The sequence below is a fragment of the Ipomoea nil genome, unplaced genomic scaffold (genome assembly GCF_001879475.1).
Source record: "Ipomoea nil cultivar Tokyo-kokei standard unplaced genomic scaffold, Asagao_1.1 scaffold2792, whole genome shotgun sequence".
Lineage (NCBI taxonomy): Eukaryota > Viridiplantae > Streptophyta > Magnoliopsida > Solanales > Convolvulaceae > Ipomoea > Ipomoea nil.
Window position 1 is genome coordinate 1,323,918 of NW_017619220.1, and position 13,187 is coordinate 1,337,104.

The 13,187-nt window shown below is 37.6% G+C and overlaps 1 protein-coding gene across 1 annotated transcript; it reads right to left on the reverse strand.

Annotated features, from left to right (window-relative positions):
- Positions 1-10,409: 10,409 nt before the first annotated feature.
- On the reverse strand, positions 10,410-12,798 carry LOC109157801. The gene is made up of 3 exons (XM_019305641.1): positions 12,671-12,798; positions 12,240-12,572; positions 10,410-10,795 (listed from the first exon to the last, which is right to left on the reverse strand). The coding sequence occupies exons 1-3, from the start codon at positions 12,741-12,743 to the stop codon at positions 10,557-10,559; spliced, it is 645 nt and encodes a 214-aa protein (XP_019161186.1). The 5' UTR covers positions 12,744-12,798; the 3' UTR covers positions 10,410-10,556.
- Between the last annotated feature and the right edge of the window lie 389 nt (positions 12,799-13,187).

The following is a 13,187-nucleotide window of genomic DNA, read 5'->3' on the forward strand; positions in this document are numbered from 1 at the left end:
CATCAATAAAATGTGCAGTAATGCACATATAATTAATCCTTTGGACAGAAGTCCAAGTATCAGTGGTTAAACTGACCCTTTGGGTGCGCACCCTAAACAGCTACTTAAGACTCAACCTCTCATCTAGGAAGATTTGGTAGATATCCCTAGAAATAGTCCACCTAGAAGGAATCTGAAACCTAGGACAAGCTACAAGAATAAACTTCTTGAACCCTTGACCCTCAACAAACCTAAAAGAGAGTTCATCTATTATGATCATCTCACATAATGCCCTTCTAATGGCTTCTTGATTAAAGACCCAAGTCCCCAAAACCCACACAGGAGCCTCTATTGCAGAAGTTGAAACAGTATTGAATGTGAGAAGGGACTGCCTCATATCCTTTGAAACAGGATTTTTAAGGCATGCCATCATATGATTTTTCAAAGATGATGTGCCATGTTTCTTTGACTCACAGAAAAACACTTTTAGGCAGTAAATGCACTTTCCTTAAACCACTATATTTTCAGAGTTTTTGATCTTTTCAAAGTGATCCCAGACTGGAGATCTAGACTCAACCACCCTCCTCTTTTTTGCAGGAACAGCAGGAGCAACCTGAGGCTGCTGAGCAGGATTCTCAGTGCCTTGGGCTTGTCCTCCATGTCCCTCTTGAGTTGAGGGTTGAGGTCCAGAGTCAGGAACATTGATGCTTTCCATCTAAAATGATGGGCATCAATTACTCAGCAAAGGCAACAAGCCAACAATCACATTCACATAAACATACAAAGAAATCTGGATTCAGACACTTTTTGTGTCATCATGTATCAAGATTTCACATTTTCATATTTACATATTTACATTCAAATATTCAATTAAGGGTAATACATCCATAAACATACTCAAATAATGAAAGAAATCCAGATTCAGGAATTGTATCCAATTCATCATTATCTGGATTTCAGTTAATGACTTCCACCAATAAATGGAAATTTCAAGTTTGAAACTTGATAATTTCACATTCAAGCCTTTAACTTTTATTTGAACATTTAATGGCTTCCACCAATAAATGCAATCTGGAACTTCTCAAGTATTAACAGATTACAATATCACAGTCCACACAAATCACAAGTACAAAATTAGAGACAAGTGAGATGCAATCTGGAACTTCTCAACAGATTACAATATCACAGTCCACACAAATCACAAGTACAAAATTAGAGACAAGTGAGGTGCAATCTGGAACTTCTCAACAGATTACAATATCACAGTCCACACAAATCACAGGTACAAAACTAGGGTTTCTGCTTCCACCTTTATAGATCAGAGAATAGAACACAACATAGCATAATCTAACAATAATATACGAGCATATATGAACATACAGAGAGAAAAGAATCAACAGATCACAAAAACAAAAACTAGGGTTTCTGCTTCCACCATAATAGATCAGAGAGTAGAACAAAACATAGCATAATCTAACACAAATATACGAGCATATGAACATACAGAGAGGAAAGAATCAACAGATCACAAAAACAAAAACTAGGGTGTCTGATTTACTTGGTTTCCCCTTAATATTCCCCGGAGAATAAGGGCCTCTAATCACCAGTCCACGTTCCACCACCAACTCGAGAAGGGCTTCCACCAGTCGCCCACCGGACAATCGGACAGTCGAAGACTCCACAGTCCACAGAGACTCAGAGTCTCATACAGTCAGACTCTCAGTCTCAGAGAGTACAGACTAGAGAGAGGTGAGACTGTGAGAGACTCAAAGGAATGAGAGGATGAGATTGAGAGGAGTAGAGAGCAGAGAATGAGAGAAGAGATCTGAGAGTGAGAGAGTCTCAGAGAAGAATCAGAAGAGTAGGGCTGCGCATCTGGCTTCACAAGGGCTTCAACATACATATATACTCACCTCATACGACGTCATCTAGCATACACATAAAACCTAACCCTAGGTTAGATCGGATTGTCGGACGGGTCGGATGGGAAAAAACCAAACCCTATCCGACGCCGTTTATGCCTTCGGTTCGAATATGGCTAATCGGACCACGGGCGGGTCGGATGAGGTGGTTTCGGATTTCGGATCGGTCGGGTTGGGTCGGGTTTGCACAGCCCTACCATAAGATATACTCATATATAATAATTTCAATATTCAAATAAAATATAAGATAAATTTTACAATAAAAAACAACATATTTAAGCCCAAATATATAATAACGAATATAAAACAACTCAAGTAAAAAAAAAAAAAAAACTCTAAAACCCTAGCTCAATATACCATATACATACTACCGTCATCATCGACGTCACTGCCACCATTGCCATTGTTGTTTCTATAGCCGCCATTATCATATTCATTACCATCATTTTTTCAATATGCGCATAGTCGCTATCATTGATATTGTTGTCATTGACGTACCACTGTCACTGTTGCTTCTGTAGCCACCATTTCCTTTAATGTCCATTAATTTATGTTGAAAAAATCCTAGATCTCTAGCATCACCCCCCCCCCCCCCTCAAACACCATACTTACCCTCCATCTCCCTCACCTCCCTTAAAAAACCATACTCCCACCACCAAACCTCTTTCGCTATGATTGAAACTCTTCATCGATCATCCTTTCTTGACAATCGCATTCCACCCCTACCTTTTGAAAACCACCATCACCCACTTCCCCCTTCTTATCCTCCCACTATCAACTCTCATATCAAAACTCTAGATCGACCAATTCCCCATCTCTTTCTCTATCAGATCAAGAACCAACGCTTCCCACCAAGGTAAGCAAACTCTCGAGTAACAAAACTCAAAGAGATAAACACCCCCCCCCCCACCCCAAACAAAAAATTTGAGGAAAATGATTAAAAACAAATGAAAAATAGAGAGCTTTCGCCCCAAAAACGCTTCCTAACGCCCACTAGGAAGAAGAAGCTCAAAACAATTCTCTTGTCTCTAGAGATATGAGATGTCATCTTCTCTCTTGTTTTAATGGTTTTGATGGTTTTAATGGATGGGGTCCTTCATAAAATTGAGTTAATTTAGGAGAAATAGGTGTGGAAAATAATGATACATTAATAAGAATCTAAACCCTTTGAAATATTGCAATTGAGCTACAATGAAATAAATAAAATAAAGAATTAATACAAGTCCAAAAGAACCCAACCTACGGATCAATAATTGACCCATTGGTAAGCTAGTTGCAAGTTACTAACCAATGACCAATGACAAACTAGGTGAAGTAAGTTGGAAAGTGTCTAACCAACATGCCAAACTAGCCAACGACTAATGACAAATTAAACAAGTTGAAAGTTGCCAACCAACAAGCCAGAGTATAATATATGACCAATAACAAACGAGAATGGTCAAGTGGAAGTCTTGATATTGACAAGGATGATCATGTCTAGAAGATAGAAGCCCCCACACATATATATATATATATATATATATATATATATATATATATATATATATATATATATATATATATATATATATATATATATATATAGAGAGAGAGAGAGAGAGTCTTATTCAGGTGTGAACTTGGCTTAATATGTGAACATGTGCATTGGTATCTGCCGTTCCTTTATTTGTTTATGGACGGTCACGAGTGCTGGTGTAGGGCTTACAGTGTGCATGTGAAGCACTATATCTCTTTTCTTGTTGGGTGGGTTTAGGCGTTTTAATCTTAGCAACACCGCACTGCCCTCGTCACCCGGGTTTCTGTCTTAGGGCTTTTCACCTCCAACCCTCCTCTGTCGATCAATTCTTTTACGCGTGTGCTCATGGCGAGCTCGAATGGTGGTCGCCGGTCGAAGCGTGGTAGGAACGGGCATCAATTACCGCTCGCGACCCCTCCTTCGGCCGATTCTCAGAGGGTCGCGTTCGTGTCGCGGTCATTTAAACGGCGGTTGCGCCGGCGTGCTTCTGCCTCAGGTGGACGAGGCAGTTTCGACCGGACGGCGGCAAGGATAGCGTCCAGGGTTGCTGCACGGAGGAGTTCGGCACAATTGTGGGGTAAAAAAGGTTAGTTTTGGGGGGTGTTTCTGCGTGTTTTTATCCTCGGGGGAAATTCAAAGCTGCTATGGGTTAGGGTTTAGAGGTCTGCAGTTAATTTTCGGGCGTTTATTAAAACACCAATTTACAATGTTCCAGTGCAGTGGTTAGAATTTTAGTATATGGGGGTGTTGATTATGCTATCATTCGGTGGAGGGAGTAGAATGTCATTGTATTAATGGGTCTAGTAATGCACGGAATGGGGTTGCTCGGGGATATGGGTGTGCGAGTAATCTGGGGGTGTGTAAGGTTCTGAGGTTGGTGGTGATGCTGCAATAGTTTTGCAATAGCTGAGTGCAGTGGTTAGAATTATTGTTCCCAATAGCCGAGTGCAGGGCCAGTGTTGTATTTAGAAGTATGGTATACAATGTTCTCAATGTGCTGTCGTTTTAATTTGCATTAGCCGAGTGCAGTGTGTAGAATTTTTGTTGCCAATCAGCTGAATGCAGGGCAGTGTTTGATGATGATGATGCACTAGTAGTCCAATCTTTATTTGTTATTTAATTTCTTATTTACCATATCCCAGTGCCGTATTTAGAAATGTAGTATACAATTTCTTCACTATGATATCATTCTGTAATGGGGATATGTTGTCACTATTTTATCGAAACTTGTAATGCTTATCTGTTTAATTGACTGGATAGAAACTCCAATGGTGCTCATGGGATTTCATTGATGTGCACAGGCTCTAATGACCAGTAGCTAGTTGCAGGCCTGGCGGGACGAGGGAAAGCAACGTAAGGGGAGGATTACAGTCAAAGCGTTATGTGCACGGTTGCTGGAATTGAAGGACGGTGGTGCATGGTTCAAAATACATTTAGTGTTGTAGTGGTGACCACACTGATTGCAAGCACCCCGAATGGGTATGCAAACCAGAAAACTGTCCACATGTTAAGTAAAGTGGACACGATTAAGGACCTTGACTGGTGTGAGTACCTGATTCACTCGTTAGTTACTACCCATCATAGCTGGACCGAGGATTCATCTCGCAAATTCACCGGCCCACTCCCATTTTTGACTGTAAGTGCTATTGGGTTGTGGGTGTCGCGGGGATTTGTGTGTATTATTTTTGCTGATAAGTTTGCAAGTCTTTGTACCAGCTCTTTTATTTGGATAGGGTCGTGATAGGAGTGCGGGAGGTCCCGAGGACGATCCCGTATGAATTGATTTAGCTTCCGCAGTTTTTAATTCAAACTTAGTCGTTATCTATCTATCTTGCCAGTTTTTGGCCTTAAGTTGTGTTTAGAAATCGGGGGGTGTTACACATTCATATATACTAATGGGGAAACCTTTGCTGTTTTCTTTTTTTTTTTTTTTTTTTTTTTTTTTTTTTTTTTTTTGAGTTTGGTGTAGATCATCTGCCTTGCTGGTTACCTGGACTGCAAGCTCCAAACTCCTCACGCTGCACACTTATGGGACATGAAACCAAAAAGGATGCATATCGCGTGAAGGGATACAACTTCTACGTCGGATTCTGGGATCTTCACGATGCGGCACATGGAAGCATACACTGGGCAGGATTGCGTGAGCTGGGATACTGGCCTGCAGCGGGGAAATCAATCAATACATACGGGATTCAGGCATCGGCGTGTTTGCTAAACCCACCACTAGTATATGCACAATGGGGCACAGTTGTGCTAAAATGAAAAATAATAAAGCTTGTTCTATTGTCGAATTGGAATTAAAAATATGGCACAAATTGAAATTACAGATCACGAAATGCACACCTTGAAAACACCATATTTTGAATGTAAACATTATATTTTTTCCCTTTGTTGTGTTTTGGGATGGGTTTGGTTTGACTTTTGTCATACCTGTTTGGCAAATACAGCTATACATTCGAGTCTAGGACACTTTCAGATAGGCGCATGTTATTTAAATGGAGTAAATACATTACCAGCATAATTATACCAGAACTGCACAAAGTGCAGTAGATTGTCCCAAAAGTAAAGAGGCAGTAGATTGTCCCAAAAGTATAAAGGAAAAGCAAAAAAAAAAAAAAAAAACAAGTTTCACCATTACTTTGAAAGGCAACTACGAGTATTATGGCGGGCGTATTTACCACATATCCTGCACGTTTGAAACAATGTTGCACTCATGGCCAGATCTGAAAAATAAGAGGGATCCAACTCTCCCTTTCAGCAAATAGTTTGCTAAACCAACGGTGATTCGATAATTTGTATTCATCCATTAATAGGTGTCAGTGCGACTCAAATTCAACAATGTTGTTTCTCTCGTTCCAGACAATAGCATTTAGTCTCCTGCGGAACTCATCGTCCTTAGCTAACTCTCTCCCTAGCTTTTCACTCACCTTTGTCATGATGTGTCACATACAGAAGTGATAGCGGCACTCTGGCAATGCTCATTCAATAGCAATTCTCATAGCTGGGTCATGGTCTGTCACTACACACATTGGGAAACTCAAACCAAATCTACACGCTGCAGTCCCATATAATCTCACTAACTTTGCCAAATTATATGTGTGGATACAGAAACGCAATATATATAACTTCCTCATTAATTACCCAACCTGTTCTGTCATTATTTTTCTTTAGTAATAGTGGAGCTCAAATCCATCGAGTTTCAAAAGAATAAATTATGTGTTTAAATAAACATTTTTTCTTAAAAGATAAGAAAACATAGCATTTTAATTAAAATAACACTTAAGTTTTTCATCTTTCAATTAACTTTTTAGTTAGACGTGCAGATGATGGCCACACCCGTGAATGGCACGAACACCATACTATACCTGCACAATAAAAGGAAAGGCATCATTTGCTATTCGGGCAATACTACTGTCCATTGTTGTAAGCTAGTGGCGTGGGGTAAAACAAAGAGGGTGGGTGCACATATCACACGCTAAGGGAATAGTAATGCCTATGCCTTCACATTACATAATTGTAATTCTATATATGCTGGAAAGAAGAGGCGTGCAACGTCACCACCTGCGCCATTACCTAGTACTTCATATTAGTTGTATTGAAATTACATATCTTTCTTGTTTATAGCGCTTGTTTTCGCACTGTCCCATCACTATACATGGCTCATAGGGTACGCAGTTAGTGCATAAGTCAACTTCATAGGTAATCTTAGCTTTGGTCCATGGCTAGCTAACCCAAATCTTTTGAGCTAACTCAAATATTTGATCCCTTGCCGACTGCACACCAAATACCGCAGGTAGATTACCCCTTCCCTGTCTCGCTTCACGGTACTGTGGCAAACGTCGAACCCGGAGATCGATTTGAGCGTAGTTCGGTCCAAGGTGGGGGTCCATAGTGGTTGATTGGTAGTGGTTAACCCCACCGCCGCCGAATGATGCTTCTCTTCTGCTGGTATCATCTCTTGGGCTTCTGCACAAGTCCGACAGAAAAGTTACGGAAAACAATAGCAAAAAACAGTCAGGGATACATGCACAAAGATTAGGAGTGCACGGAACTTGTTAATCCACCGGCGTCAGCTTCGCTCATCGTCACCATACTACGTTCCGGCCACCCTCGATCTAGGGACGAGAAGCCAGAACCGTAATCTGCGCAACAAAATAGCGGGATACGCACCCTCAAACCACTTTTCAAACGCGAAATTAAAGATAGGAAGTTACGTAAAAAGGCCTTGGACTCCATGTGGTGTGGTGTTCTGAGGCATTATGCACATCCAAATTTGGGCCGCCCGATCCATCTCATCAATGCACCATATCGATCCACTAGTTCACACGTTAATAATGGTTCGCACCAGAAAAATAGCCTATATATATATATATATATATATATATATATATATATATATATATATATATATATATATATATATATATATATATATAGAGCGAAGACTATGGAGAAACTAATGAATCAATGTGTCTAACAAACCATAGCCACATATGTGCGCTATCACATTTCATACTAATTTGTCACACCTCACAAAGAAGCAGGAAGAATACTACATGCCCACTACGTACTTAGACCAACCACTTAGTCAATGGCTAAACTGCCCACGAGCCAACCAACTGGCCAAATAACACCAGCCATCAGCCAAAAACCCCTTTGTCACCCAACTTGTCATGGTCAAGTTGTAACCCTACCTGGAGGTTTGCCAACCGCCTAGGCCAACCAGTCGATTGGGCAGGGGGCAAATCGTCTCCCTCACCTTTGGTATTTTTCCTCTTTTGTTTCATTTTTATGTAGTTGTGCTTTAACACCCTATACTTAATGCCTTGGTACACTTTGGTCCCCAAACTTCTAAGCAACAACACTCAAAAAGAAAAAAAAAAAAAAAAGAAAAAGAAAAAAAAACCTTCAACAAAAAAAAAAAAAAAAAAAAAAAGAGGAAAATGATTGAAAAACAAATACATATATATAAACATATTTAATATAAAAAGAGACATTGATAATACTTAGTAAATTACACGTGCAATGCCTCCGAATAATTTTTTTTATTATATATTTAAATAATAAAATTAATGATGAAATTATAAACAATTCTAATATTTGAAATTATAAGATTTGTATATTAGTGTTGAAACTGATTACTTAAAAATTATATTATGAAAAAGTCTAAACAAAAGAATAGAACGAAGAGCATGGCGAACTGATATTATTTTATGTAATAAAAATATACTATAATCAAATGAAAGAAATCTCATGTTTAATTATCATAGTAAGATTAAAGTGTTAAATACAAGTTGGTAATATGGATGTCATATGTGTATGTTTAATTTTCTTTAATTATGGATGCAATATGTGTATGTTTATTTTCTTTTAATTACTCACCGTAATATGTGTATGTTTAATTTTCTATATGAGCAGAAAAATTTATCATTAATTCAAATAAAACTGAGGTCGTTTTATTATGATTACTATATGGTAATTAAGGAGTATATATTATTTTTTAATTAATATTATGCTAATTATTACGCTCATGTAATCTGAATAATTATGGTAATTAAGGAATATATATTATTCTTAATAAAATAATATGTGTATGTTTAATTTCTTTTAATTATGTCTGTAATATGTGTATATTTAATTTTCTTTAATTATGTCCGTAATATGTGTACTATTAATTTTCTTAATTGATTCGATAAAATCGAAATAAATAATTAGTCCGTAAATAGTATATAATAATTACCTATATAGATTACCATAATAAACAGTTTAACATATGGATTAGTATTATAAAAAAGGGAGGAAGTCATTTAGGTAAGATATATTAGGAAAAATATTAATTAATTAAAATATGATAGGAAAATTATATTAGGATGGATAAGTATAATAAAAAATGGAGGAAGCCTTTTAGGTAAGATATATTAAAAAAAACTATCTCAATTAATTATATTGGTTGATGTGTGTCAAATGTTTGCTCCCAAGGATTATGATTTCGAAAGGATTATAAATTTGTATTTATAGTTGAGAATTATTAATTCAAAAGGAAAGTGTAATAATTTATTTAAGGTATTTAAATACTAATTTTTAAACAATATTTTTGTCCAAATGTTTAATATTACTAAAATAGTCCTGAGTTTAGGCGAGAAAATTGGCTAGACATTTCTATAATAATAATAATAATAATAATATATTATGTCATATCATTTTTTTCCTTATATGAAAAACATTCTTATTTTAAAATTTTACATCGGTATTTGGATTTTATACGCTATCCTTTATAAGGTGGGAGTAGAGGGACTTTGAAAGTAATGTGGGACAAAGGCAAAAAAAAAAAAAAAAAAAAAAAAAAAAAAAAAAAAAAAAAAAAACCTTTTCTTTCCGACATTATATACTGGCATATATACCTAAATAGAATACCTATTTGTTTTGTAGTGTTGTGTAGCCATGTAAGGTGTAAATAAATTTTGATGGGGTGCGAAACTTTAGAGCATCCACATCAAGGGAAGAAATGGGGGATAATGTCAGATTATTTCATATTAGGTGGGGTTAATAACAAGTGTGGGGAAGAATTAATGTGGAGAAGAACTGGACGTTCTATTTTCTAATCACTCTCTAATATCTCCAATTGATAATGGTGCTCTTAGGCTGGCATAGATTTGTGCCCATTGGGAATGATTTGTATGTCCGGGGAGCAGTTAAAAATATTGAAACAACTCATTTTGGAACCCTAGAGTAAATGTGAGACTAATCGTGGCTTTCAAGGAATCAAGGTGAATGCCTATCCAACTATCTGTATGTTGAGAAATGATAGTCCCTAGGGACTTGCTTGCATCATATGCCATCCAACCCTAGAGTAACTCACATATATGCTCTCCAAATCTACTGAATGTCAATGGATCTTTATTCAAATTTTAGGATGGAATTTATGTAATGATTAATGAAGAATGATCTTAGTAGTAATGAAATAATAAATTTTTACTTTTGTCATTCAAAAATATGTCAATTATTTATTTGACATTTTAAAAAAATTATCTTAAACTAACATATTATATGAATTGCGTAATGGTAAATTTGGTATATTATAGAACGAACGACCTAATGCAAGAGTCCCTCCTCTTTCCTTGATCTATCTGAGTACATCGTTAAATAGAAGATGGGGCAGCTGGGGCATCACCAGCATCAACGGGGGTAGGTGTCGAAGCACCGCTGCCGCTAGAAAGCTCAACCATGGCACGGCGAGGGCTACGCAGTGGAGCAGCGGCGGCATCGCTCTCTTCGGAAGAAGGACCCAGCGCCTTTTCGCCGCCATTGCTGTTAAGCTCAACCAGGTCACGTCGGTTGTGGCTCCTTTGCTTGTCACAAAGATCTGGCAAGTACACTCCTATATATTCAACCAAACAAAAAACACTACGTTAATAATAATAATAATAATAATAATAATAATAATAATAATAAATATAGGTTTAAACCTGGGGGCCCCTCATCCCGAGATTGTGAGATAAGGCAAATCCCAGGACTCCCTGTCCGGGGATTGTAAGAAAATAAGGCAAATCCCAGGACTCCCTGTCCGGGGATGGTAAGAAAATAAGGCAAATTTCAGGACTCCCTGTCCGGGGATGGTAAGAAAATGTAATGGCGGGATGTATTTTGGAGATTGTGAAATAAGGTAAATTGTCAATTCCTGTCTATTTTGTTTGGGGATTGTGAGAGAAGGTAATCACGAGATGTATTCTCTAGTGATTGTGAAATAAGGTAAATCAAGGTAAACACGGGATGTATTCCCTAGTGATTGTGAAATAAGGTAAATCGCCACTCCACTCCTGTTCTGTCTGAGGATTGTGAGAGAAGGTAATCACGAGATGTATTCCCTAGTGATTGTGAAATAAGGTAAATCGCCAACTCCTGTGTTCATTTTGTCTGAGGATTGTGAGAGAAGGTAATCACGGTTCCCTAGTGATTGTGAAATAAGTCGTCAACTCCGGTAAATCGGGTGATTATAAAACAAGGTAAATCGTTGTATTCCTTGGTGATTATGAAATAAGGTAAATCGTCAACCCCTGTCAATTTTTTCTTTTTCTAGGGATTGTGAGAGGATGTAATCACATAATGTATTCCCGGGTGATTATGAAATAAGGTAAATCATTGTATTCCCGGGTGATTATGAAATAAGGTAAATCGTCAACTCCTGTCCATTTTTTTCTAGGGATTGGGATTGTGAGAGAAGGTAATCATGGGATGTATTCTCTGGTGATTATGAAATAAGGTAAATCGTCAACCCCTGTCGATTTTTTCTAGGGATTGTGAGAGGATGTAATCACGTAATGTATTCCCGTTTTTCTGGGGATTGTGAGAGAAGGTAATCACGGGATGTATTGTGAAATAAGGTAAATCGTCAACCCCTGTCCATTTATGGGGATTGTGAGAGAAGGTAATCACGGGTTGTATTCTCTGGTGATTGTGAAATAAGGTAAATTGTTGGATTCTTGTCCTGTGAAAAAGGTAATTACGTGATGTGTTCTGGGGATTGTGAAATAAGGTAAACCCCAGACCCACCTATCCAGAAAAAGTAGAGAAAGTAATCACGGATGTGTTATTCTGGAGATTGTGAAATAAGGTAAACCCCCGAATCCTAGTCTGGGGTCTAGAGATTGTGAGAGAAGATAATCGCGGGATGTGTTCAGTGAGGCAAGATATGAATGTTTACTTTTTTGTTTCCTAAGTCGATTGAGATCCTCACTTATTGAGAAGTAGGCACTCCATGACAGTAGTCCGCTTTTCGACCACTGAGCTATATACGAATTAATAGAAAAAATTAGTGTTATTACCTTCACCGGCAGCTAAGTTAAAGTAAAGGTCGACAATGTTGGGGCAGTTCTGGTAGCAGGAGGAGGAGCAAAGCTTGGCGGTGAAGACGGGCTCCAGCAAGGAATCCGATGAGAGACCCACAGATTTCCGATCAAGCCCACATGCTTCCACGCACTCATCTGTCTCTATATGCTCCCCAACACTACTCCCCACAACAACCTCCGATGTCTTACATTGGTATTCCACCTTATTCCCCTCATTCGTCACTGAGTTCTCTAACAAACATCTCTTACCCGACGTCGAGATCGCAAACGAACAAACATTTGTCGGCAGAAACTCGCAGGTAATATCACCTGAATATCACAAATATGAATTATATATGCATGCATGCAATGAAAAATACTATACAGAGAGGAATTTAATTTAATTTAATTTAATTTAATTTAATTACCAAGAACTCCAGGAAGGAAGAGGGATCCAACGAAGAACAGAATCATTAACGAGAGTTTCATCGAGGAGTCCATGGATCTTGAGTATTTTTACTTTATTTTATTCTACTTATATTTTTATATTTTTGGTAGTTTTAATTTGCCTGTGGTGGAAGAAGAGGCCGGGTATTATATTATTATAAAGGGTATCAAGGAGCGATTAATTAGACTGTTTGTGGTTCCTAAGAGCAACCAATCAGTGGTTTCTCCTTTTTATAGGGAAGACATGATCAACCCACAATTACTTGGCTTAGAATATCATTACTTTTTGGGACAATTACTTGATTTAGAATCTCATTACTTTTTGGGAGCTCTTGAGTTGGGAACTCAACCTTTTGGGAGATGAATATCATTACTTTTTTTTTTTTTTTTTAATTATTCTTGCTTTTCGTTCAGGTAAAATGCAGTTTTTTTTGGACAAATTATTGTGTGGACCATAATAAAAAGTATATTTTTAATATACTAAATGTACATTATTTT

Coding starts and splice junctions, on each gene's coding strand:
- LOC109157801 (XM_019305641.1), bottom strand. CDS start 12,743: ATGGACTCCTCGATGAAACTCTCGTTAATGATTCTGTTCTTCGTTGGA. Junction 12,573..12,670: donor CTTCCTTCCTGGAGTTCTTG/GTAATTAAATTA, acceptor TGTGATATTCAG/GTGATATTACCTGCGAGTTT. Junction 10,796..12,239: donor TAACTTAGCTGCCGGTGAAG/GTAATAACACTA, acceptor TTGAATATATAG/GAGTGTACTTGCCAGATCTT.